At 37.8% G+C, this 25,819-nt stretch overlaps 1 protein-coding gene across 9 annotated transcripts in view; it reads left to right on the forward strand.

The window, feature by feature from the left end:
- magi2a (membrane associated guanylate kinase, WW and PDZ domain containing 2a) overlaps positions 1–25,819 on the forward strand; it is a 239,346-nt gene that overhangs the window by 116,923 nt on the left and 96,604 nt on the right. For all 9 annotated transcript variants that reach the window (XR_004342637.1, XM_032589210.1, XM_032589215.1 and 6 more), the window contains exon 3: positions 22,971–23,090. Coding sequence is in view for 8 of the 9 variants with exons in the window: in XM_032589210.1 (XP_032445101.1) it covers positions 22,971–23,090 (120 nt within the window). In the remaining variant the exon portion in view is untranslated. The remainder of the gene's footprint in view (positions 1–22,970; positions 23,091–25,819) is intronic.

Below are 25,819 nucleotides of genomic sequence, written 5' to 3' on the forward strand. Positions count from 1 at the left end.
GCTGGTTTCTAAATGAATTTAATTATTATGATTTTTTAAAGACTAGTTTTGGAAATGTTTGTTTTGCACCAGCAGTGGAGCCAAGGTTAGCTTCATTTCTCTGGTACATGAAACAAAGCCAAGGAAGAACCACGGAAATCTCATGCAATTAGAGTTTTTTTTTTACAAACTAAAAAATTAAAACATGTTGGAGAATTTCACTGTGAGGTACCGACTCCACAGATGGCATCTATCGTTCCTTGTTCTTGTATTTTTCTTTAGCCTGAATAAACATCAGAGACAAATGAGAAGTGATTTTGTTTAGTATTTTTTATTTAAATCCAGAAGCCACGTTGACATGTGCAACAGTTGACTGAACTGTTGAGCTTTCTTCTTAATTGACTCTACAAGGGATCTGATTTTTAAATATATTTTAACATCCGACTGTGCAACCGTTTAAGTTTCTGTGTGCACTTCTGCTAAAGGTGCAGGGAAAGTTCATTCAAATGAAATTTAATCAAATGAAAGGCGCTCTTCAGCTCCTCTCCAAGTCTCAGTGGTTTCTTTCTATCTCTCATCCTCCTGTGGTTTTACTCCGATTTTGTCCTAATTAGTCTTCACTCTTGTTCTGCCCTTTTGTGTGACTTCTGAGTTGCTAAAGGATCAGCGGTGCTCAGAGAGACGGTGGAAGAAAAAACAAAAACACAGGAACACAAAGGCCAAGTTTTCTATTCATCAAGGGGAAAACAATGAGCAAAACATGAAGCTCCTGTGTGAATCTCTTTGATTAATTCAAGAGTTTTTGTTCTTCAGGCTATTCATTTACACATTTCTGTATTTCTTTTCAGCGTTCATCAGATCGTGTGTATGATATCTGCATCTATTACACCCTATTTTTTACAGTTAACCAAAGCTAAATATGGCAATAAATCAGATTCCTCTACTTATTTGTGAATCATTAGCATAAGATTAAAAGCACTTCGGCAACTTTCTTTTCTTTCTTATTTTATCATTGCAGAACGCCGTGTCTGTTTTGACCGTTGTGTACTTTATCCACTTGCTGGGATTGTGATCTTGGGTTTTTCTTTTTGTAGTGTAGCAGATAGTTAAATATTTCAGTAAAATCTTTCATTTACCTACAACTTTTTCTGAAAAAGACTATTAGCAACTGAAAAAAATCAAGATGTTTGTCAAGGAAAATTTTTTTTGCTCTAAATGTAACAATATTTGTCACTTTTGGTGCCAAATCATACATAATTGGACCAATCAAATAATATTTAGTGACAATATTTAGATTTTTCAAGATGACAACTATGGTTGACAATTCAGTTAATATTTTATAGCTGTAAAAATCATGTGTTTCCTTCTTCTGGTGGAGGTTTTTCAAAATGGCCACCATGATTGTAACAGAAAATAAATATTTGAACTAAAATCTACAGTAGTTGTTAGCAACATCTAACCAAACTATTAAGTTCACTAACAACTAGTTTCTAAACCAAAACCTTAGCTGTGCTATCGCTAAATTGCTAAGTACATAGGAAAAATATAGCAGAAGCTAACGCTAACTTTTCATCTAGTTCCAGTTGACAACTGGTGTGAAACACGCAAACATGAATATCGTCAGTTTCAGATTTTTTTTTTGTGACTTTAAAGTTGAAAACATGATGAAAATTGGTAACATTTCAGGGCAATAATTGGTTTAAGAGGTAAAAAAATGGCGGCCATTTTGAAAAATAGCTTAAAACTCTAATGGGAAAAATGAAAAACATGCAAGCTGAGGGGTAAATATGCTAGCTTTTATGCTAGTATCCAGACTAAAAAGATTTTTACAGTGATATCCTGCAGTATTGGCCCTGAATTCATGTTTTCCTTTGCCAATTCTTCCTCTCCTCCAACTTAAACTCAATCTGAGGAAGAAGGAGTTGCAGTAGAAGCTGCCTGGTCTGCAGGGACTTGGGAAGATCATGTCTCCTAATTCTCCGGTTTGCACCACCTTTCCTGCAGCGCTTTGTCAAATATAAAATTTCAGTCTTGTCTTGTTTAATTCCAACTCTTAGATCTGGATGCAAACTGTGCTTCGACCCCATTATGACAGCATAGACTTATACATTTATATCTTCTCACAACAGGCAGCGTCATCTCTCTTTTTCTTCTAAATCCTTCACCTAAGCTACATTTTTTGTACTTCTTACGTCACCAAATATTTCACTTCCTTCACTATCTTTGTCTTTTTTCACCCATCCAGAAAATTACAGGCTCCACAGACTGTAAAAAAAAAAAGTTCCTCTTTGTCAAGAAGAAAAGCATTTATTTCTTCCTTTTCTTCATGTTTTTAATTTATTTTTGCCTCTGCTTTCTGGAGGCAGTGTGAGTTGAAGGATGGGGGGCTCTGAGGGTCGGTGATAAGGGGCTTCTGTGGGATCCACGCAGGAACAGATAGTCCAACAAAACAGCTGCACTCTACATGGTTATCTGGCAGAAACACACACAAACACACCACAAAGGCTTAAATCTGTGCTCACAGACATTCAATTTCACACAAACGGTGAGAATTTAAAGAGTTTTATGACGATTGAAGCTCTAAGAAGTTGTCATTATTTATAAATCACTTAGTAGGATCTCTACAAAGACACCCATAGCTAATTCAAGCCTCTAACGCAGCATATTTGCATGTCATTTCTCATTATTGCTGTTTTTAAATTGCTCTTAAATGCCACTATCTGTGAACTGCAGCATTCTGTGTGTTTCGTATCAGAAAACATGACTCCTGGGTGCATCACTTTTGTAATTATCATATTTTTAGCTCGACTGAAAATATGAGCTGTATTTTTGGAACATTTTCAGATCAATATATTTAAAATTAAGCAAAGCAGAATATAATTCAACAATAATAAGAAGTAGAAAGAAATAAACACATCTGAATGAGACAGGAAACTATGAAATTGTTTCGGGCTTTGTTGAGGACGGAAGTGTTTTGTTTTCACCGATAGACAAGATGAAACAAGTATTTTTGTGCATAAATGTTGTTAATGTATACATAAATAAAATACAATACATAAAAACAAACTACAAACAATAGATCCCAATGAGCTGTTAGGAGCAGTTAACATTTGTGTAATTAAACTAAGCTAAAATGGGCAACATTAACAATGATGACATTTAAAACATACACAAAACATAGCAAATTTACTCCTGAAACACGCTACGCTATCAAACCTTGTCCAAAATGTATTCTAAAAAGAAAACACAGAGCTGATTCTAATACATACCACATTTACAGACGTTAACATAAAAAAGGGGGAGGAGCTGTCTGTTACTGGTTGCTACGGTAACCACCAACTGCCAAGAGCAGCGTAGCAGAACTTAAAACACCAACAAAAGTCTGAAGAAACAGCTTGTTAACTAAACAACATAAATTTTAAAAATAAACAAATTTTGACAAACTTCATATTCATAATATTAACATAAAATCGTTACACATGCACAACCTTCTGTAAGGTTTACAAAGAATGGTCAGAAAAATAGAAAATATCCGGTAAGCGGCAGTTCACTAGATTCACTAGGCGCAAATGTTTTGTTGATGCCAGAGGTCAAAGGAGAATGGCCAGACAGAACAGCAACAGTAGCTCAAATAACCACTTGTTAAACTGAGGTATGCAGAAGAGCATCTCTGACCGCACAACACGTCGAACCTTGAGGCAGATGGGCTACAGCAGCAGAAGACCACACTGGGTGCCGCTCCTGTCAGATACTGAGGCCACAATTTGCACAGGCTCAAAAGAAAATTGGAAAAACGTTGCCCGGTCTGATGAGTCTCGATTTCTGCTGCCACATTCGGACGGTCGGGTCAGACTTTGGCGTCAACAATATGACAGCTTGGATCCATCCTGCCTTGTATCACATTCTCAGCCTGATGGTGCAATGGCGTGTGGGGGATTTTCCTGGCACACTTTGGGCCCATTGGTACCAATTGAGCATCGTGTCAACACCACGGCCTGCCTGAGTGTTGCTGCTGACCAGGTCCATCCCTTTATGATCACAGTGTACCCATCTTCTCATGGCTGCTTCCAGCAGGATAACGCACCATGTCATAAAGCGCCAATCATCTTAGACTGGTTCCCTGAACAGTTCACTGAACTCAAATGGCCTCCACAGTCACCAGATCTCAATCCAATAGAGCAAATTTGGGATGTGGTGGAACAGGAGATTCACATCATGGATGTGGAGCTGACAAATCTGCGTCAATACGGACCATTTGTATTAAAATTAGCAAAATTATTCAAATTCTCTTTCTAAACGATTGCAAGGAAAGCATCTCAAATGTATACAGAAATCTACATTGCTATTTTATCCATTTTTCAGCTGATTTGCAAAGGATTCATATCAGAATATTTTTAAAGAAATTATTTAAAATGTCTTATCATGGCCATATGGTTTTACTTACACGTCTGACAGCCACTTTATCTTGAAATAATCCCTTTAGTGGCAAAATGTTACCTGAGCTAGTCCCACCTCTTCAAACAGAGCAACATTAATGAGCTACATATATATTCATTGTTGTCGCCGTTAGTTCAGAGGAACGCCTCCCTGCCTCAGCGTGTGTTCAGCCTGCTCTCCGTTCAGCCGTCATTAACTCCAAACACAAGGAAGCAGATTAATTCATGAGGTTTCCAGCAGGTGGGAAAGAGTGAAAAAGGTTAACGCAACAGGAGCGAGTCGTGCCGCCATTGTTTCGTCATTGCACGCTTTAGCGGCTGTAATGATTTTACCAGACCGCGTCCTTTAGTCTTAATCAAAATGGATTTTCAAGGTAGAAGTCTTCCTGCAGCCTGTGAAGACGCTGCATATGTCTGAATGTGATCGAGTGTATTTAATGAAGCCACTGCCAGATGGTCCTGCTGGTGATTTCATGCTGCTGCATCTCTTACAGTCGACATTATTCTCCCAAATAGAAACAGTTGCATTCAGACTGGACTGAATTTAAATGTTTTGTTATCAGGCGAAGCATCCTGTGATGTTTTTGGTGCTTTATTTTAATATTTGAGCCATATGAGCTTCCCAGAGGAATAGAAATCCTTCAGTGGTAGATGCAAACTCCCAGAGGGACTCATAAGATCCAGCAGAGCGAACAGATGAACTTCCACAGCTGCTTTGAAAATTTCCATATTTCCACCAAATATGGCTGCAATTATTTGATCTTCTTGAATCTGTACATGGTTTAGTTTTGTTCCTGCTGTTATAAAAACAGTTGAAGGTGTCGAATTTGCTGGAACACAACATAATTTGACCATTTTTACTGAAAAAACACTTGAACTTGTTCTAATTTTCTCCACTACTTCTATCTCCTAATATACCCTTATTAGCTAGCTAGCTAGTGGTTGAGACTAGTGCTAACTATCTCCTAATAGACCCCTGATAGGTAGCTAGTGGTTGAGGCTAGCGCTAACTATCTCCTAATAGACCCTTGATAAGTAGCTAGTGGTTGAGGCTAGCGCTAGCTATCTCCTAATAGACCTTTGATAAGTAGCTAGTGGTTGAGGCTAGCGCTAACTATCTCCTAATAATCCCTTGATAAGTAGCTAGTGGTTGAGGCTAGCGCTAACTATCTCCTAATAATCCCTTGATAGGTAGCTAGTGGTTGAGGCTAGCGATCCTAATAGATCCATGCTAACTAGCTCCTTTGTGTCTATCATTGGTAAGTGTAAATCTAATTTGCATAATTTATCTTTTTTTTTCCTTGGTAGAAAAAGAGAAAAATGAAAAATAATTGTTCTAGTCTGGCGTTTTGGTCACAGCTAGCTGTTTTTTGAAGGACAATTTTGCTTTGGTCTCAATTTATTTCTTGTTTCTGTTTTATTTATTTTGCATATTACATATTAAATGTTCATTAGACTTTAGAGTTTGTTGATCTTTCAGAAAGTGTTTTTGCAATATTATGTGATGCAAAAACGGTCGGAAAACAACAATATTATCATTTATCGCAATAACTTCTGGGACAATTTATCGTGCAGAAAACTTTGTCCAATTTAACTCGCTTCCCTTTGTCCAGCCACCCATTCCTCCTTCATTTTACATTTATTATTCATTTGATTAACTTCATCTAATCGCTCCGCTTGTGGCAGAAATGAATCATTCCAGAAATTCTGTCGCTTTGAATTCTGTTTTGGGAGTTTCCAATTTTAGGAACGCAACATTTCCCGATGGAGTCTGTTGGAAAGGTGCGAGTCAAACACTGAAAGCAACCTGAAGGCCACTTTTCTCACAGCCAAAGAAATCAATGAGGCTGGATATTCAACACTGTGCTGTGGTTTTTACGGTGGCCCATAAAAACCTTATTGAAAAAGTATATATGGCATGAGATGATTTCTCTGAGGGTGAAATTGGATTAAGCCTAGTGTAAAACGGAGAATCTGGCCTTTTTCCTTCTCTCTCTCTTTCCCTGCTTTGCTTGACTCTCCCACCCGGCAACCATTAAACCCTATAGGAAGAGAAACCTAATTACATGGCTGGAAGTGGCCATAGTGAGCACTATTAAAAGGATCCAATTAAAGTTTGCGCGTCGCTGGCAGCAGCTTTCTGGTGAGGGATTATTTGTGGAGGTGGGTTTTGATCTGATGAACGGACGAGTTCAACGTTGGCTGGGGAATGGTGGATCGGTGGCATTTTGGAGCGGAAAAGTTCACGTAATTGGGACCTAAATCAAACGAAACTCGCATTAAAATGAAGCTAAAATTCAGAAGCGTTGCGGGGAAAGCGGAACAAATGCTTGCTGTTGATAGTGTGCCATTCATGAAAAGCGGATGTTTATGACTCGTCACAATGTTCCTCAATAATCAGCTGTATCACTAATATGTTGTTGAATGTTCTGTGTGGGTGATTTTCTGTTTAAAAAAAGAAGCAGTGTATTTCTGTTAAGTGTGTTTATAGCTGCAGTATGTAACGTTTATAAAAAATATTACATATTTGTTAAAACTGTCTGTGAAAAGATCAATCTCCTCTTCTTTTTGTCAGTGTAAACTAAAAACTACCAGTCAGAGCCAGGAGGAGGGTGTTAGCGCTGTCAATCATGCTCGTGTATGCACAACCCCCTTGCTGTATACTATGCTGCAGCTTGTATAGCCTATTGTGAATGCTACAGCAAGTTAGCATAGCCTTTTGTGGATGCTACAGCAAGTTAGCATAATCTTTTGTGGATGCTGCGGCTAGTTAGCATAGACTGTTGTGGATGCTATAGCTAGTAAGCTTAGTCTATTGTGGATGCTAAAGCTAGTTAGCATATCCACCAATGGTTTTCCTGTAACGGTAAATTGTTTCTCCACCATTAGAATATTTCAACTACATAAGGTTGATTTTTTTTTTCCCCCCTTTCATTCACCAATTTGTGTATATACAACAAACACTGTTGCTAATCTTTTTTACTTTTTTGCTAGTTTAGCAAAAAGAGGTATAGATCAACAACATAATAGCAGCAAAAAGTAAAATAAATAAGTACAAGGAGATGTACACTAAAATGAAGACATTCAGAACAAAGACAAGGCACAGCATAATCAAATGGTGCCACAACAAAAACAGTGAAATTATTTAACTTATGTGGGTTGGAATATACTTTTTGTTTCTCCCTTAATCTTGCCAATTATCTTCTAATTTGCATTATTATTATTTTCCTATTCTCTGACAGTCCTTGATTGACCTAGGATCACAGAAATTTTGGGTAGAAGTGAAAAAGAGAGGGAGAAAAAGAAAATAAATAAAATATGCCAGAACAAAATTAGATTGATTGACAGCGCTTAGACGCTCCTGGCTCTGATTGGTTAATTTTGTTTGGGAGCAGTAGTAAGTCTTTTCACACATTATCTGTGTCATATTATACAGTCAAGACATGGTGTAAAGAACATTTTACATAAAAGTTGCATACTGCAGCTTTAAGTGAGGATTTATTTTGTGTTTTGTGACCTGCTTGTTGTTTAAATTTCCAAAACGTTGGGGCGCAAACTGGTGTAGATGGTAAAAAATAAAAAAAGCAGTCTTGGGATGTTTTTGGGACATTTTGTGCATCCGTCAGAGGGTCAACACAAGCAAAATTGAAAATTCCTCCACTTTCTGTACATTTCACTCAGAAAAGAGGGAGCCGAGGTGATGGCTTTGTGGGGAAGCTCACCCCCTGGTATTAAAAGGCTGAGATATCTCAGTATGAAATGATTTCCACCACACTGAGTGTGATGATTATTCCAGCCTCTGTGACCCTGTCAGTTCAAATCCCTTGTCTGATCCTGGGACGCCGCGCGCAAATTGACTTCTCCGACGTCGCACCTGTTGAAATGAGTTTTGATGGGATACATGTTGCCGCGGTGGCCGGCCCGAGCCCCCGTGGGGGCGACGCCGCTGTTACAGCGGCGTTATAAACGAATAAAAGCAGCAGATTGTGTCATTGTTTGTCATTGTGATGCGTTGCCCTGGCTGAGGGGATTAGGCTGACGCAGCAGCACGTTCACATCCCCCGAAAAAACACCTACATAACAAAACAAATGACATCAGCCTGCACTAATCTCTGCATATCCCGGCCTTCTCCTCGTGTCAACCTGCTCATTGCTGCTGCCTCTGTGTGAACGTGGCGGGACGAAGAGGAAAAACATCGGTTTTTCCAAGGCTTTCTGATGCGTCGGCCTCCTTCGTTCCAGCATTTTTAGCCCCCCTGCTAGTAAGGCAGCTTTGATGTTCTGGAAAGCTGAGATGTGGAGACAGAGCAAAGAGAATCGTCTGCAGTGAATGTTTGGGAGAATAAATATCTTCACGTCAGATGGACTTCAAGAACTGCAAAGGATCTCACTGTGATTCAGTCCAGTTGGTTTGATGATGATGGGTAGGTTGTCTCTAAGAATACAGTCGTTTTCTGACTTATTGGCAAATGTGGAAAACTCCTAGAGAAGAACTCCAACAACCCTTTCAGTATTTACTGATCAAGAAATGTCTAAAAAAGGATGTTTAAATAATAGCAAACACCAAATATTAGAGGCAATCTATTATTCAAAATTCGCACTTTGCATGTTTTTATATTTCCATTTGGGTCTCAACTGCTTCTAAAAACATCCTGAATGCTTAAAAAAATACCTAACTGTCTTTTGTTTTTTTGGTGGGGGGGGGTTGACAGAAAATTTATGTTTTTTGGCATATGGAAAGCAAGTTGTTTCAAAAACGGCACATTGCAACGTTACCTAGTAACTCCAGGAGAGTTTCGTCCGCCGCCCGTTACCTAGCAACTCCAGGAGAGTTCTGCCCATTACCTAGCAACCCAAGCTGAGCTCCAGCACGTTTGGTCAGCCAGTTTTACTCCTCCACTTCTGTTTTTCAACAATGTATGGTTGTATGATTGCGCATCTTTTTGCAGTCATTTTCATGACTGCATGACTGTGTGAGTGTAAATGTTCAGTAGACGTTGAAATGACCAGAAAAAAATCTCTTTATCTAATAACAATTTTGTGCACAAAATGTTATGAGCATGATTTGTATAGGCCACAGATCTGTCAGAACCTGTCCGAGGAAGGATATTAGGTCGCTTTTAACCTTGTTGTACTCATTAAACATGAGATCAACCAGAAGTTAGGACACCCTAATCAAAGTTATTGATTAGTAACTTTCATCTGATATTAAATGTTCATGTTCACCGCAAAAACACAACATTTTACCAAGTATTTTCGTGTAGTTTTTAGTGCAAATATCTTGGTACACTTTAAATAAAACAAAACTAAATTACAAATAGCTCTTCAGCAAGATTTGTTTTAAGTTAACAACGCTTTACTGTTGATGGTACTTTAGATGGTATTAAATAAGCGACAGCCTGCCATACAAAACTAGCGCTGCAAAGGTTTCTTCTCTCATCAGACTCATTCATGGCACTTCGTTTTGACAAACGCACGATTTATTGTCAGTTTTATTTGCTGTAGCATCTTTACAGCTTCTGGAGAGTTGTATTTTTTTTGTTTCTTTTTTTTCTGAAAATGCACAAACAATTCTCCATCCGAATGTGCCTGGGATTTGCGAGCAGCATAAATCCAGTCGAGGAAATAACCCAGTGAGTGTTTTTCGGGGAGCAAAAAGCATTATTGCTTCCATTTGTCAAGCTGTGAGAAGAGGCTGTTGTGAGCTGACAAACAAGAGAGTGTTATGCTAAATGTTTTGCAGAGAATAAAATATGATTGACCCTTTACTCAGAAGCAATATTCATGAAAGTGATTTTACTTTTTCGGAAAGTTTATTTGGGTTGCTTTCAGTGATTCTCACACACAGGTGAAACTTTATGCATTCCCTCTTTTCCTTCCTCTATTAGTTTATCACGCCTCCTGTCGTTCTCCTTCCTCTCCTGGCTCCTTGGGGGAATGATGCAGTCATCAATATCTCTGGTTGCATTACAGGCCGTCTGCCTAGCACCTCCTGGAGGGCAGAGCTATTAATGGGTTTGGGTAGAGGCCGGCAGAAGGCCAGCGGAGACGGGAGGGAGGCTGGTTTGCTGTCTGGCTTTCTCTCACCTCACTGGCTGTCAATAACCTGCAGAACAACACGCTCATTCCCACCGAACTCGAATCAGCCTGAAAATCTCATTTATTGGGAGAGCTCACGAAAGTGATTGAATTCTGACTTTAATATCAGAAGATTAGATCTAAAAAAGATCAACAACCTGGTAAAGCCGGCTGGTTCTGGAGGATTCTATATAAAATCAAGAAAATTATGGAGAGCCCTGACATCATCTTCATGAGATTGGCAATAAAAACAGAGTCTTCAGTCAGAGGGTTCTTCAAATTTGCTGTAATACAGACTGCTACAGGAGATCCTTCCTTCCCATAGCCATAACCATCTTCAGTAACTCTTTGAGAAATGTTGAATTAATATGCATTACAACAATATTTATTGTTCCCTCGGAATCAATAAAGTAATTTTGAATTTAAATAAAGTCTGAGAAAAAAAGTTGGAATTCAGAAAAACATCAGAATTCTGAGAAAGAAATTTGAGAGAAAAGTCAGAATTTTGAGGAAAACTTTGGAATTCTGAGAAAGAATTCCAAGAAATGTTGGAATTCTGAGAGAAAAGTCGGAATTTTTAGAAAACTTTGGAATTCTGAGAAAGAATTCCAAGAAATGTTGGAATTCTGAGAGAAAAGTCGGAATTTTTAGAAAACTGGAATTCTGAGAAAGAATGTCAGAGTGAACAACATCAGTATCCCCTGCACTCCCTCCCTCAGTGTGCGATATTACTGCCTAAATGATGCGTAATCAGAGTTTATTAAGCTGCTGCTCTGTTCCATCAGTAAAAACAATGAACAAGCACTTGGCTAAAGGTGCCGTCTGAAGGCGAAGTGCAGCGAAAGCAGCTTTTTGGTGATGCGGCGCCACAGTTTACTGTCCTTCATCAGTCCGCTTCTCCCGCGGGCGGTAGCCGGCCGCTGAATGAGAAACTAATCCATCCCACTAATGCAGGGGCATTACAGCTGCCTGTCACTTCCTAATTGACTAATGGCTGGATTAGAATGGTTACAATGAGTCGTGCTGACGCCGTCTTGGCCAGTTGTGACTCTGAGTTTTAGGGTGAGAAAGAGCCTTAAAAAACAACAACTTTGCTGCAACAACATGGAAAGGAAGAGAGTTCAGAAGGCAATAATTCAGATAATCCTGTCTTGAACTTTAACTACGTAACTTTATCAAATCTAATGCACCTCAATTGAATTATTTTACAAATCTTGATTTTGGTTCAGTGGAAGTGAACTCTGGTTCAGTTTGAATAAATATGTGGACCAGAGATTGCTCCAAAAATAAGAGGTGTACTAAAGCGCAAGGCATTCTGGGTAAATACAATTATTTTTACCCCTTGAAATCTTTGTGAAAAGCAACTGAACCATTTGTGGGGTTTTTTGTCCTGTTGATTAGTTTGTTGGAGCGTTTGATACAAAATGTGACATTACAGACAGAGGCTTCCAAAAGTCAAATATGTTAAACTTTTGAAACTCATAAATTTCTAAGATCAATTTAGAAAATTTCTTAGATTACTCTCAAATTTTCTGAATTTTTTTTCTAGCAAATTTTTGACTTGTTTTGATTGGAGACTGTTTCAAAAGCAGGAAACAGATTATAGCGCAGGGCATTCTGGGTAAGAACAACCAAAACAAACGTGACTTGTGGTCTTTTACCAAAGACAAAAGAGAAATCTTACAACTGCTGAAATCTGACGCCACTCCATTTTTGTTTAGTTGCACTTAAGTCTTCTTCAGAGGTTTTAATGTGATTTCCTGCAGTTGTTTTTGGTGCAGCGCCCCCAGAGGCGAGGAGGAGAACAGGTTTTTCAAAGAGTTTGGATCATTTGACAGTGCAGTGTGAAAGCAAACCACATAAGTTGAAAAAGTAACAAATGTTGTGATTTTGTTCCAAGTCTACCAGACTATCAGGTGTGAAAACACCCTAAGTTGGACAAAGACTCTCCTTGGACTTGTGTTTTAAATTCTTTAACTGTAGTTTAAAAAATTTACTGTATGTTGAATTATCATTGTCAAAAGTCGGCTAGCTCATTAGCGACAACTCAAAGCTCTGACAGAGACAAACATATTCTTCAGTGGAAGGTGCGTTTGATTTATTAACCAGTGGCACTTCTAAAAATGAACAGTTTTGATGACATGTTGTTGGAGTTTTATGTTTCTGCCAGCTAATCAGTCACCGCTCGTTTCCAGGTGATCACTTATTAATAATCGCAAAACTAAACATCAAGCCTAAAAAACCTGCAACTGACTGACTGTTTTGTTTGTGTGGGAAATGTTTTTGTGTTTTTTGGCCTTATTGTTACTGATACGCTTGCATGTAAACTCCAGCTCTGTCGGCTAGCTACCGGCGCTGTTGTTGCCATGGCAACGGGTGCACGTGCGGAGTGAATTTGACACACAAAGCGAGAAAAAAAAAAGAATTTAAGTGGTTTTGAGTTATCTTTAGCTCTTTTTTTCTGCGTTATTTTCCCTTTGGCGCTTCAGCCGCTGTAATTCCTCAGAGTTCAATAAACAATGAAAAAGAAATTGCCTCATTTGCTCATAGAAAGTTGCAATATTCGTAATAATCAGAAGTGGTAGAGCAAAATATTTCATACAGCGGCCGGTGTATGATATTTAATCAGTTGTCCAATCTAAAAAATAAATTAGTTTAGTCTTCTTTTCCAACTTTCCAAGCTTCCGTATCAGAACAGTTTTCCCAACTTTACTTTAAGGCACATTTTATAGAAATCGGATAAAAATATACGGGCCTTACAAATATTTTTGAGACAAATTTATGCACATTCTGCTTCAAAACAGATCAATTTTCCATGGCTCAGTTTGTTTCGGTGGCTATGGTCTCTAATGTATAAAATCAATTGATCAAAATTTCAGGTCACTGAATCTTTTTTTTCTGGATCTGTGGAGATCAAATTGGTAAATATTAGCTTCTCCAGACTTAAAGGTTTTTCTGCCTGGAGGCAACGCATACAGGAATTAGTGTTATGGCTGAATTATAAATCATAGTTTGCAAAAGTTGTCAAGATAGTAATTGAAACATCAAGAAGCTAAAATGAAAGTGAGGTTCGCTGAAGCTGGAAAAGTCTTTAATTGAACTGGAAGTTGTCAAGGCAACCAACACAATTACTATTCAGACCAAATCAGAGACTTTGCAAACCAATTCAGCTGCTAGATTTTCTCTGACATCATGTTGAACCTTTTGAATTTAATCACTAAAGCAACAAACATTTATTTTTAACCCCATGAAATGAACATGAATCATATCTCTTGATTGGTCATGCATCCTATGCAAAAATGAAACACAAAAGTTTGTGTCACGCCACATCGTTTCTTTTGTTCAGTGAGGATTTGTTTAAATCCTTGTCTTGTAATCTTTTTCTTCAGGCTCGGAGCACAAACACGTCGTCTCCATATCATAAACACATGCTGAGATCTCTGCCTCCGCTTCAGGATTTAAGTCCTTTTGTCTGAAACGGAGGCCAGATATTGTTCCTCTCACCTTCAGTTCCTTGCAGATTTGCTCTGGTCATTTTCACACAGAGGATAACTGAGGTTGTGGAGTTGTGAGGATTTCCGAGCGGCTGAAGGCTACAAACTCAGCCGCCCACACTACAACTCATCTGTTCCTCCTTCCATTCACCTGTTTTCCTCCTTCTATTCACACTCGGCTCACCTTTACCGTCTCAGTAAGGCCATGAGTTGTTTCCTGACCATTTCCTAACAAACCTGCTGCAGCTTGTTTGTTTTGAAAGTATGAAAGTATAAAGGTGAATTTATACTTTATTGGAGCATGAAAGTACTGCTGCAGATGCATTTGGTGTATAAATTAATCATACCTTAATGTGTCATGTTTTATCTGAGTTAAATCATGCCTGCAGGCGATATCATGGTTTAATTATACAATACACTGCAAGTTTCTTCATTAATCTGAATTAGTTTTTTATTATTTTTGTTCCATTTCACCTTTCTTTCTTCCTCCTTCATATCTCGTCTTCTAGTTCTCAGTTTTTATCTATTTGAAATAAAGTAATTCAGTTCTTGGTTTTTCTGTTTATTTGGAACCAATTCACAATAAGGATGCTAGTTATCGATTTATGAGTTAATCTAAAGTTGGTTGATCTTATCATGCAGGAGCCATTTTCTCAAAACTTTACCAGAAGAAAGTAATTTCAAAGCTCTGATGTTGATAATAATTTGATGTTGACGTTTTATTTATTATTTAGTTATTTGTAAAAGAAACAACAAAGTACTACTTCACAAGAGGCTCAATTTTATCAAACTTCTCATAAAATTATGACTTTTAAAAAAAAAAAATAGCATGACTTTATTCTGTTAAAAGTACGACTAAATTCTCATAATATTATGACTTTTTTCTAATAATATTACGACTTTATTCTCCGAAAATTAAGACTTTATTCTCATAATATTATGACTTTTTCTAGTAATATTATGACAACTTTACTGTCATATTATGACCTTATTTTTATATTAATAATATTACAACTTTTTTCTTAATATTACGGCTCTTTTCTCATAATATTATGACTTTATCCTGGTAACAGCTTTTGTTGCTGATGTTACAACGTTATTCTGGTAAAATTACAACTTTATTTCTTTAATATTATAACTTTGTTCTCATTATTTTGACTATATTCTCTTTTGAGTATATTCTAGTAATATTATGACTTTTTTCACGTAATTTTATTTATTTTTTTTGTACTACTCCCATACTTCTACCATAGTTTTCTGCATGGGTTTATGTGTACAGCATATTTTTCCTGTAATCTACCTGTTGATATTTGCACCGATGGTCATTTGATTTACCCCAAATATATCTCCTATAAATTTCTGTAATGTAGTCGTTCTAGGAGTGGTCAACTCATTTAAAGTCGTTCTGTCTTTCCGTCTCTACAGAGTCACAGATTATGTCAAAAATTGATTGGCCTTGTGGTTGCCTCTTTTATAAAAACGAGAAATCCCTCACACACCACAAGACGCAGCTAAATATAGTTCCGCCACATCAAAGGTCTTCTTTGAAAATATGTCTGTGTGTGTGTTTGCTGCTCAGTCAGTAGCTCTGCCTTGGAGGAAGGCTAATCTGAGAGGTACACAACCCCCCGTCTCCCCTCCGCCCCCGCCGTGCCGACAGACACAATCAACAAGCTCTCCTCTGGAGCTGCGACACATGCTCAGACAATCACTTTCTCTTATTTCGTTCCCTGCTGCTTGTTTGTTCTCATAAGCCTTAACAAATCACTCCCTGTGTGTTCTGCTTTATTGATTTTGCTTTGAAGGGTTCTCCAAGCAGGTGGGAGTGCAAACCGGCTTTCATGTTATTTCATGTGATACTGGAATCCGGATCATGTGCTTGTAAGAATAAGATGCCTGTTGAGGAAGAGGGTTGTAAAAAATAGTTTCAGTTGTTATCAGATGATCATCTAATCATTGGTTGCTGTATTAAAGGTGACCTAGGATAAGTATAGTACAGACCAAAGGTTTGGACACACCTACTAATTCAATGGGTTTTCTTTATTTTTATGACTATTTATAAGGCAAGAAATCCCACTTATTAACCTGACAGGGCACCTATGAAGTGAAAACCATTTCAGGTGACTACCTCTTGAAGCTCATCAAGAAAATGCAGAGTGTGTGCAAAGTAGTAATCATAGCAAAAGGTTGCTACTTTGAAGAAACTAGAATATAAGGGATATTTTCAGTTGTTTTACACTTTTTTGTTTAGTGCATATTTCCACATGTGTTATTCATAGTTTTGATGCCTTCAGTGTGAATCTACAATGTCAATAGTCATGAAAATAAAGGAAACTCATTGAATTAAAAGGTGTGTCCAAACTTTTGGTCTGTACTGTATATGATCCATAAAAAATATATTTCTTGAATTTTTTGCACTCATCCTAGAATAATGAGATTTTAGTCTGGTCATTTATTTCAGAATTAGCTGTTTTAGGACCGCTTGTCACCTTAAAGGGAACCTAATATGAAAAATTCACATTTTCTACAATTTTCTGCATTCATTTGGGTTACTACTGCTTCTAAAACCAGACCAAGCGTTAAAAAAACACCTAGCAGTAGGCCTGTCGCAATAAACAAGAAATCATTTAATCGCACGATAAATTAAAACTATCAACGTCATTTTAATTATCGGCATTATCGTCTCTTCCAGCCCGAATGAAAAAAAGGCTCAACTCCGGTGCTCTCCACTGACTCCTCCCTTTCTCATTTCCTTAGTGTAAAGCCCAGCGCACACTCCACGATCTTAGAGCTGTCAGCCGATTGTCGGCCCATTTTCAAAACCTGACAGACCACACATTAGCCGACAGAAATCCTAGGTATAACTGTTCGATCGGGTTCGGTCCGGCCGTGTGGTGTGGTCCAACAATGGGCACAAAATAATGGCTACAAGTTCAGTGAACTAATTTTAAAACCAGGCATTAATCAATGCTTTACTGCAATCTACCTGCAATGCATGTGGCTAGTGTCAGCGTAAAGTCCTGACTGAATGAAAATCATTATAACCTATTTACATCACGTTAACAAAGAACAGCTGAAAAGTTACCGGGTTTATCAACTGCGGTAGCAATTTCGCTCCAACTCCTCCTCTTGTCATTTCTATATTCTTTGCATGTTGAATAAACATTAATGTTGTTTCCACGTATCATCTCCAATGTCCGCTGGACTTCGGGTTGCGCTGTGTCAGCTGTTTGGGATTCCCCTCCATAACTTCCCCTCAGAAAGCGTGGAGGAGAATCCACGCTTTCTGATTGGCTGCCTGTCACATTCAACAGGCTGCGTTAAGCTTCCAGTCGAGGAAAACTCGGAGCGGACACGACGATCTACCGTAACACACCACACACTACAGGTTGCGAAATCGCAAGCGACGATCATAATAAGATGGTCATAAGGGGAAAATCGGGGCAAACAAATCATGTAGTGTGAACTATTGCATCAGGTAGTCGATGTGCCCATCTTCTCTATTTAAATCTAATTATTACTGAAGGGCAACATAATATACAGACTTCATAATCTGCCCTCTTTTGGTTGAATGCAGTATTTATTTCCACTTTGGCTTTATGTTGTTTAGTTTTTTTTCAAGTGCGTTTTTTGTTAATGGAGACTGAGAATCCATTTTATTTTTGTTTTTGGTTATTTTGTTTATTTTGTTTATCAGTTCCAGTGTTAAATATTCTTTTGAAAATAAAGTGTATCTAACTTTGGCAGGAAATCACATGCATTATTACGTCACTTCCATTAAATCAGTGTAAAAAGGTCTTCAAACAATATTATCGTTTATCGCAATAATTTTTGAGGCAATTAATCGCTGCAGAGTACTGCCCGTCACCTAGCAACCCAAGCTGAGCTCCAGCAAGTTTGTTCAGTTAGTTTTCATATTCAAATTCAAAAATACTTTATTAATCCCAAAAGGAAATTAAATGTTTTTGTAACTCATTAATGTAATTCTGCAAAGAATTAGTGAAGAAGGTGACGGCTGTTGGCAAGAAAGATCTCTCATAGCAGTCTGTATTACAGTGAATCTGAAGAAGCCTCTGACTGAAGATACTCTGCCTTCACAAGACAGTCTCATGAAAAGGATGGTCAGGGTTGTCCATAATTTTCTTGATTTTATGAAAAGTACTTCTTACTTTTTACTGTTGTTTGCGCTGTACAATGGCTGCTGGAAAAGACAAGTGTTTTGTGGTTGACTCACCATCCAGAAACTACTTGCTGCTTTCTTTTTGGTTGTTGAGGGGGCTCCACTTCTGGTTTTCAAAGATGTACTGTTGTGTAATTGCACATCTGATGCAGCCATTTTAACGTGCGAGTGTAAACGTCGAGTTTGGGGTTGTGCCCAGGAGCAGCTTATTTGGATTTAAAGGGGACATATTATGCTTGATCGGGTTAGGATAGATCTGTGGGCGATGCAAAACAAGTCCATAACGGGGTTTTTTTGCCTAAAATCATTCCTGGATAATGAGACTTTAGTCAGCAGTAAAACCAGCTGACCAAATGTGCTAGAGCTCTATTGGTTGCTAGGTGATAAGCTGGGGTTGCTAGGTAACAGGCAGTTAACCCAATGCCAAGAAAATGGCTGGGTGTTTTTTTTTAAAGACTTTAGCTGTTTTTAGAAGCAGTAGAAAACCAAAAAGTACAAAAACGTTCAAAATTGGAATTTTGCATAATAGGTCCTAAGGTATTTTATGAAATTGGCCTTTACTTAGCATTTGATACTGATCAAGAATATTTTTTTCTAAGTGATTTAAACAGATTTAAATTGGTTTGTTTAAGCTCAAGCTTGGTGGTTCTCACAGAAGGCGGTCATGTATCTTCAGCATTTGAGATTGGAAATATTGAGTCAAATGAATCAGAGCTTAAAATAACCATGTAAAAGCTTCCTGAATTAGCTCTGCTGACCCTAGTTCAACTAAAATAAAACTTTGATTATTAAAGTCTCATTTATTCAGTTAAAAAAGGGGACAAAGTACATTATTTAGCACTCAACTAAATATAGCCAAAGTTTTAGAAAGTGGGAGCTTTCATCAGTGGGTCTTCTATCATATTTAATTAGTTGCTTCAACTTTAACTTTAAAAAGACTGAAAAAAACTTTGTTTTTTTTAAACCTCAATCTTCCTTTTGAAAAAATGTCCTCAAATATTTGACAAACAGTGGCCTACGGTAGGCCCTGATCATTCCTCAGCCCAAAAATGAGTCATGAATAATCGATTTTTTTAGACTGGAACAAAACCTCTGAAAATGGGAACAAAGCGATCCAAAACATTAGATCTGTGTTGGACTGAAAACATAAACCTAATACTTTATTTATTTAAGATGAATATGTGTGGCTCTCTTTAACACTTAGCAGATAAGATGAAGTATAGAAAAATCTTTAAATAGAAGAATATATTAACCTAAAATTGTAAACTCTACAAAGCAAAATGAGGGTACATTTTCTTTTATTTCCATTTAAACAGATTTTTTTATTATTATTCAGATGCTTTAATCTCTTTTACAGCATTCATATCATTGTTTGTTCATTAAAAAGACATAAAAATTAAAATAAAATTAGGTGCTTCAGGAAAAAAGACAAACTTTTAAGGCTTCACAATATATCGCAAATAAATAGTCATCACAATAAATCAACAAAATATATCACAATAGACACGGGATCAATATCAACAGAAAATACATCTGATAGAATTTTTAATAATTTCAATAAACTCCGATCCAGAACCGCACAGCATTCTGGGAGATGTAGGCAAAAGAAAGGCTTAAGCCTTTAGCAACGTTGGTGCTCACTCTCCCTTTGGTTACCTAGCAACTCGCTCATTCTTTGGTTACCTAGCAACAAGCTGTTGAATGACTCGCACAGCAGCAGTTTCAGGTTCCGCCTTGTAATTGCTTAAAAAATAAAAAAAGAACAGCTTAGAGTGAAAGCTGGATAAATAAATGATATTTCATTAATTTAAAATCTAAATAAACAAGTCCGCAATTATTGATATCGACCAATTTGAAACACTTGTATGTTTTTCAGCCATATTGTCCAACTGTGTGCTAATGTAACGTTTAGTTAGTTGGACAGAGCGTCATGGCAACACATGCTCACACATTGCCCAAAATGTCAAAAGTTGCAAACAAACAAAGGCATAAAAGGTATTTATCCCAACTAATATCACAACTTTTTATAAAAAAAATTTGTAATTGTATCATCTATCCATGTCTATTCGCTTATATTCACACAGCAGGCAAATGTGACCCAAATCAGATTTGGGTAACTAGAGGAAGTCTGAACATCCCAATTCAAAAATTTGTATTTGTGTCGCTTCCGTATGTGGAGCTAAATCTGATATATCCATCCATCCATCCATCCATCCATCCATCCATCCATCCATCCATCCATCCATTTTCTGACACCGTTGTTTCTAGCGGGGTCGGGAGGTGCTGGTGCCTATCTCCAGCTAACGTTTTGGGCGAGAGGCGGGGTCACCCTGGACAGGTCGCCAGTCTGTCGCAGCACAACACAGAGACAGACAGGACACACAAACATGCACACACACACCTAGGGAGGATTTAGAGAGACCAATTAACCTGACAGTCATGTTTTTGGACTGTAGGAGGAACCCGGAGAGAACCCACGCATGCACAGGGAGAACATGCAAACTCCACGCCTGATATATCCAATAATTTTCAAATCAGAATGATCATGTTGCATTTTATCTTAACATTTATAAATCCATACAGACTTCTTTGTTTCAGAAAATGCCATTGCTATAAGTAGTTCTTTATTTTTTCTAACGTCTCTTTGTCCTTTTATAATCTTGTGGTAATAATTTTTGTTCCTATTGCTCAACAACTTTAAAATCCACCCATAGACGGCGGCCTTTATTGCTTCCATAAACAGAGCGCTGCTGTGTGCCGACTTCTGCACATGTGGGTCGTTTGAGGTTATTCACAGTTGCATTTAATTAGTAGTATGAACAACCATGCAAAAAAATAAAATCTGAATTGAGCATTTAGTCCTGCTGTGTGAACGTTGCCTTAGTCTAAAGTGAAGAAAATTGTGCGACTCTTGGGAGTTGAAAACATATGAATTGCATATTCATTTTCATCCCCCAGTTGTGTTTCCACAATTAAACGGTAACTATTTACAGTGTCTCTCTGTAAGTCCCAACAAACAGAGTGCATACAGGCTCTGTTTTTAGTATGAACAATGTTCTCAGATGTGAAACCCCATTCGGCACCTCCAGGGTAGAGCGCTGTGTGCTATCACAGCTGGGATCAGCGTTAACAAGTCTAATTAGCACATGGCAAAGACGGAACATTTACGAAGTTGTTTGTACCGCATTTGATGCTGTAAACATTTTTTAAGTAACTAGAGGAAGATCCTTACATGTCAGTAAACTTGACTCAAGACGTCGCAGTGCAGAGGAGAATATTGCTGTTATTAGCGGAGCCTCCTGTCGGGAAGTCTTTGACATGCTGTCACCTCCATGCAAATGGACTAGATTTCACCTCTGGGTGTCCAAATTGCATCACTTAGCTGCTAAATTGGTGCTTCGCCTTTCCTCTACTGGCTAAAAGCTCAAATAGTCGACCTTTGCCATGCAGGAGAGAAAGGGACAAAAAGGAATAAAGAAGACGTTTAAATGAAGAGACGGAGCGGGGCAGCGTGGTTCAGCTCAGGGTTATTCTAAAACATCAACCAAAGTTTGATCATTTTAGGCATTAATGTGCATATCTATACAGAAATTACCTTGCAGCATCAGTTTGTCCTTAATCACATTTTCAGATCAAGTTTAGTTCTATATCCCATTTCAGCAACAGTCATGAAAACATCAGTCACCAATTATAAAACAATCAATAAGCATCATGTTTTGTCAAATGCTTTCATCAAAGTTATCAAGAAAAACACCTAAAATGTGTTGATCAATATTCCAGCTGTTAATCAAAGGAGACTCTAAACAAATGTGTTTTAGTCTAGATTTAAAGGAACTCTGTGTTTCGGCTGTTTTGCCATTTTCTGGAAGTTTGTTCCAGATATGTGGTGCCTAGAAGCTGAATCCTGCTTCTCCATGTTTGGTTCTAGTTCTGATACAGAGCAGAACCAGGACCAGAAGACCTGAGAGGTCTGGAAGGTTGCTATGAAAACAGCAGAGCTTTAATGTATTTTGGTGTTAAGCCGTTCAGTGATTTATACACAAAATATAAGCATTTTAAGTAAAATTCTATAAAATACTAAGTATTTTAAATAAATAACTTAGCAACAGGGAGCCAGTGTAAGGACGTATGAAGTAGTTTCTCTAAATTTTACTGGATCATTAGTCCTTTAATCCTAGAAACATTCTTCAGGTGATAGAAGGCTGATTTTATGACTCTCTTTATGAAGAGTCTCTGAAGGTTCGGACCCAGTTTTCAGGCCTGATCTGTAGTTTCCAGCTGTAACCACTTAAGCTGACTCTTGATCTTTTCTCTTTTGGTCCAAAGATAACAACTCCAGTTTTGTTCTGTTCATCTGGACAAAGCTATTGTGCTTTCACGCATTGATTTGTTCTTAGCATCTAGTTAAAGTTTGGTTTTGGAGTCACCTGGTGACAACATAATGTAGAGCTGTGTATCATCGGCGTAGCCATGGTAACTAATCTTTCAAAAATCTCCTTTCAAAATCTTCTCTGTTTTCTTTAGTAATTTGGGTTTTATTTGTGGTTTTATTGTTGTGGATGGAAACCAACAAAGAGGTGAATTAACACCACAGTTATGATTTTACACCAGTATGTTTCAAAATTAAGCATCCAATCCAGTGTAGCTTGCTGGTGTTTTGTTTTAAGATTGTGAGATTAATAATGTTCCACATTACTCTGATAGTGAAATTTTCTTCCTACTGAGAGAACAAGTGAATCTTCTGCTCCGTTGTACAGCAGGGAAGCTCTAACCGCTCTGTTTTCTGTTTTTTATTTTCCACAGGCACTACTCGGCAGCCCAAGGAGGGAGAAGTCCCAGGCGTGGATTATAATTTTGTGACCATCGACCAGTTTATGGAATTGGAGAAAAGCGGCGCTTTGCTGGAGAGTGGAACATATGAAGGTGAGGATTCAGTAAAGACGGCGCGTGTGACTGCTGTAATTATTCTTTGTGGCATTTTTGGGTCTTTGCAGAAGGCGTGCTTCAAATAGGGTTGAAACAATTAATCAATTATTGAAATAATCATCAATTAATTTAGTAATTGATTAATCATTGACTGGTTTTAGCCATTTCAACGCCAGTTTGATGTAGGGCTGAAATGATTAATTGAATTAATTTGTCAACTAATTCAGTGATTGATTGATCATTAACTGATGTATACAGACTCTAAAAAGGGACATTTGATGAAAGACAAACTTACTGAGAGCACTAATTAAGACAAAACTGTATAAAATATATAAATATTTTGTATTTAAAATTAATCAAAAACATCTGTCTGATAATATGTCCTACCAAAAACTCCTCATGTGGCATCGTTTCAGCTTCACCTGGTTTGAATTTTGGAAAAAATATCTTGGATTAAGCACCTTTTGCTACTAAATTATTAAATAGTCAACAGGTCGGCTTTACTTGGCGGCCAGTCAGTCAGAAAAGACTTTTCACACATTGATGTAAAGCTTCTCTGTTGTTGCATTATTTTTTTTATTTACTTATTTATTTGCATCTTTTAATGCATTTCTGATATTGTATAAGCAGAATGTGCCTATTTCTTATTCGATTAATCATCAGAATAATCGATTAATCGATAACTAAAATAATCGTTAGCTTCGCTATAACATGACAGGGGATTTATTCGTCCATTTCTTTCCTCCAGCTCTACATTCATTCGTCCATCTTTTAGCTCTGTGGAGGAGAGAGAGTCATTAGTCATCAAGGACACTTAAAGGAATCTGTAAACACTGAATAGTGGAGAAAAAAGCCCACACACGCACTTCCGCAGCACCTTCATGTTGCCTTTCTCATGGCCTGGACCTTGAGCTGCAGCAGCTCTTCAGTTTCTGAACCAAAACAAACACATTCTCTGTCGGGTGGTCAGATAGGCTGGACACTCGGATTTTAAACTTAGCTCTAAATGCTTCCCTTGGTCCGCCTGACGACCTCCAACTCCAGCAAACCCTGCCAATACATAGATAACGCTCTTCTCCTCCCACATGACTCCAGTCTCAGTCTGCTGCTGCAAACTGGAGGATGGAAGAAAATGAAATTTCTGAAGCTCCGTTTAATGCCACTGCCAGGGGGGTTGTCAGATCCTTTTGGCGATGGAAGCTGTTTTCCACAGGGGGGAGAGAGAGGCTGAGATTTTTTCTGTGTAATTGATTTGCCATCATTCAGCGTTTTATGTGTTTTAATGATTTAATAGCCAATTAGATGAAGAATAAAGAGATAAAGGATCAAATTTGAAGGGAAGAGTACTTGGAATAATTTGTTACAGCAGCAAAGATTTGTTAAAAAGAACAATTTACAACAGATCCACACAGATTCACAGCTCTTTGTTGGGAAGATGTTTTAGCATTCTGCTCACATCTCACTGATTTGTGTTTTTTCAGCTGGACAAAAACACCAAGGGGTTTTTTTTTAAAGCATGTTCGTTCCAGCTTTGGGGTCAAATAGTCCCTTAAACAGTTCACACATTCATACCTAGACATTTCCAAATTCTAGGCCTTTTTACTTCCATTTTAAACATTAAATAAACTATTTTATTATCTTGTTCGTAAAGGAGACATGATGCAAGATTCTTTTGCATGATTTTGTACTTCCATTTGCATCTCAACTGCTTCTAAAAACTGCCAAAGCATTTAAAAACATCCATCCATGTATTTTGTTTTGTTTTTTGGGGGGTGTGGGGGCGGGAGGTGTTGTTTTTTTGCCAATAAGTACAAATTGAAAACGATTACCTAGCAACCCTAGCATAACCGAGCTTGTCACCTAGCAACATTAACCAAGCTCCAGCATGTTTGGTCAGCTGGTTTTACCACTGCTGGAAAAGACAAGTGTTTTGTTGTTTACTTACCATCCAGAAACTACTTGCTGCATTCTTCCTGGTTGTGCAGGAGGCTCCACTTCTGGTTTTCAAAGATGTGCGGTTGTATAATTGCGCATCTGTTTGCTGGTATTTTGTCTTGCGAGTGTAAACATTGACTCAATGTTGAACTGACTAAAATATCATTATCTGAAAAAGATTTTGCACAGAAAAATGTAATGAACATGTTTTATATCAAATAAACAGTCTGACCCGTTACCTAGCAACCACAATAGAATTCTGCCTGTATCCTAGCAACCCAAGTCCAGCTCCAACACGTTTGGTCAGCTGGTTTCACCATTGTCTGCACTTTACAATGGCTGCTGGAAGAGCAAGTGTTTTGTTGTCGACTTCACATCCAGAAACCACTTACTGCATTTTTGTTAATTGTGCAGGAGGCTCCTCTGCTGCTTTTCAAAGATGTACGATTGTATAACGGCATATCTATTTGCAACCGTTTTCATGTGCGAGTGTAAATGTTGAGTTGGGAAGGCATGGCTAGCAGCAGCTTATTTGGATTTAAAGTGACAAGAGACCCTAAAGAAAGAAGCTCAAAATAGTAAGAAGTGAGCAAAATATAATTTCACTTTCTAAGAATGATTTTTTGCTAAAAATCAAAGAAAAACAAAGTCAAAATAAATTTTTAAAATTGCTGTGGCCATAACAGTCTTTATCTGTGATTTGTGAGTAGATTGTAAACTGTCACAGTTGGTAGGACGCTCAGTTAGTTTCCACATAATGACTGTGATTTTTTTATTATTTTTGTTAGTTC

Source organism: Xiphophorus hellerii, chromosome 17, assembly GCF_003331165.1.
Source record: "Xiphophorus hellerii strain 12219 chromosome 17, Xiphophorus_hellerii-4.1, whole genome shotgun sequence".
NCBI lineage: Eukaryota > Metazoa > Chordata > Actinopteri > Cyprinodontiformes > Poeciliidae > Xiphophorus > Xiphophorus hellerii.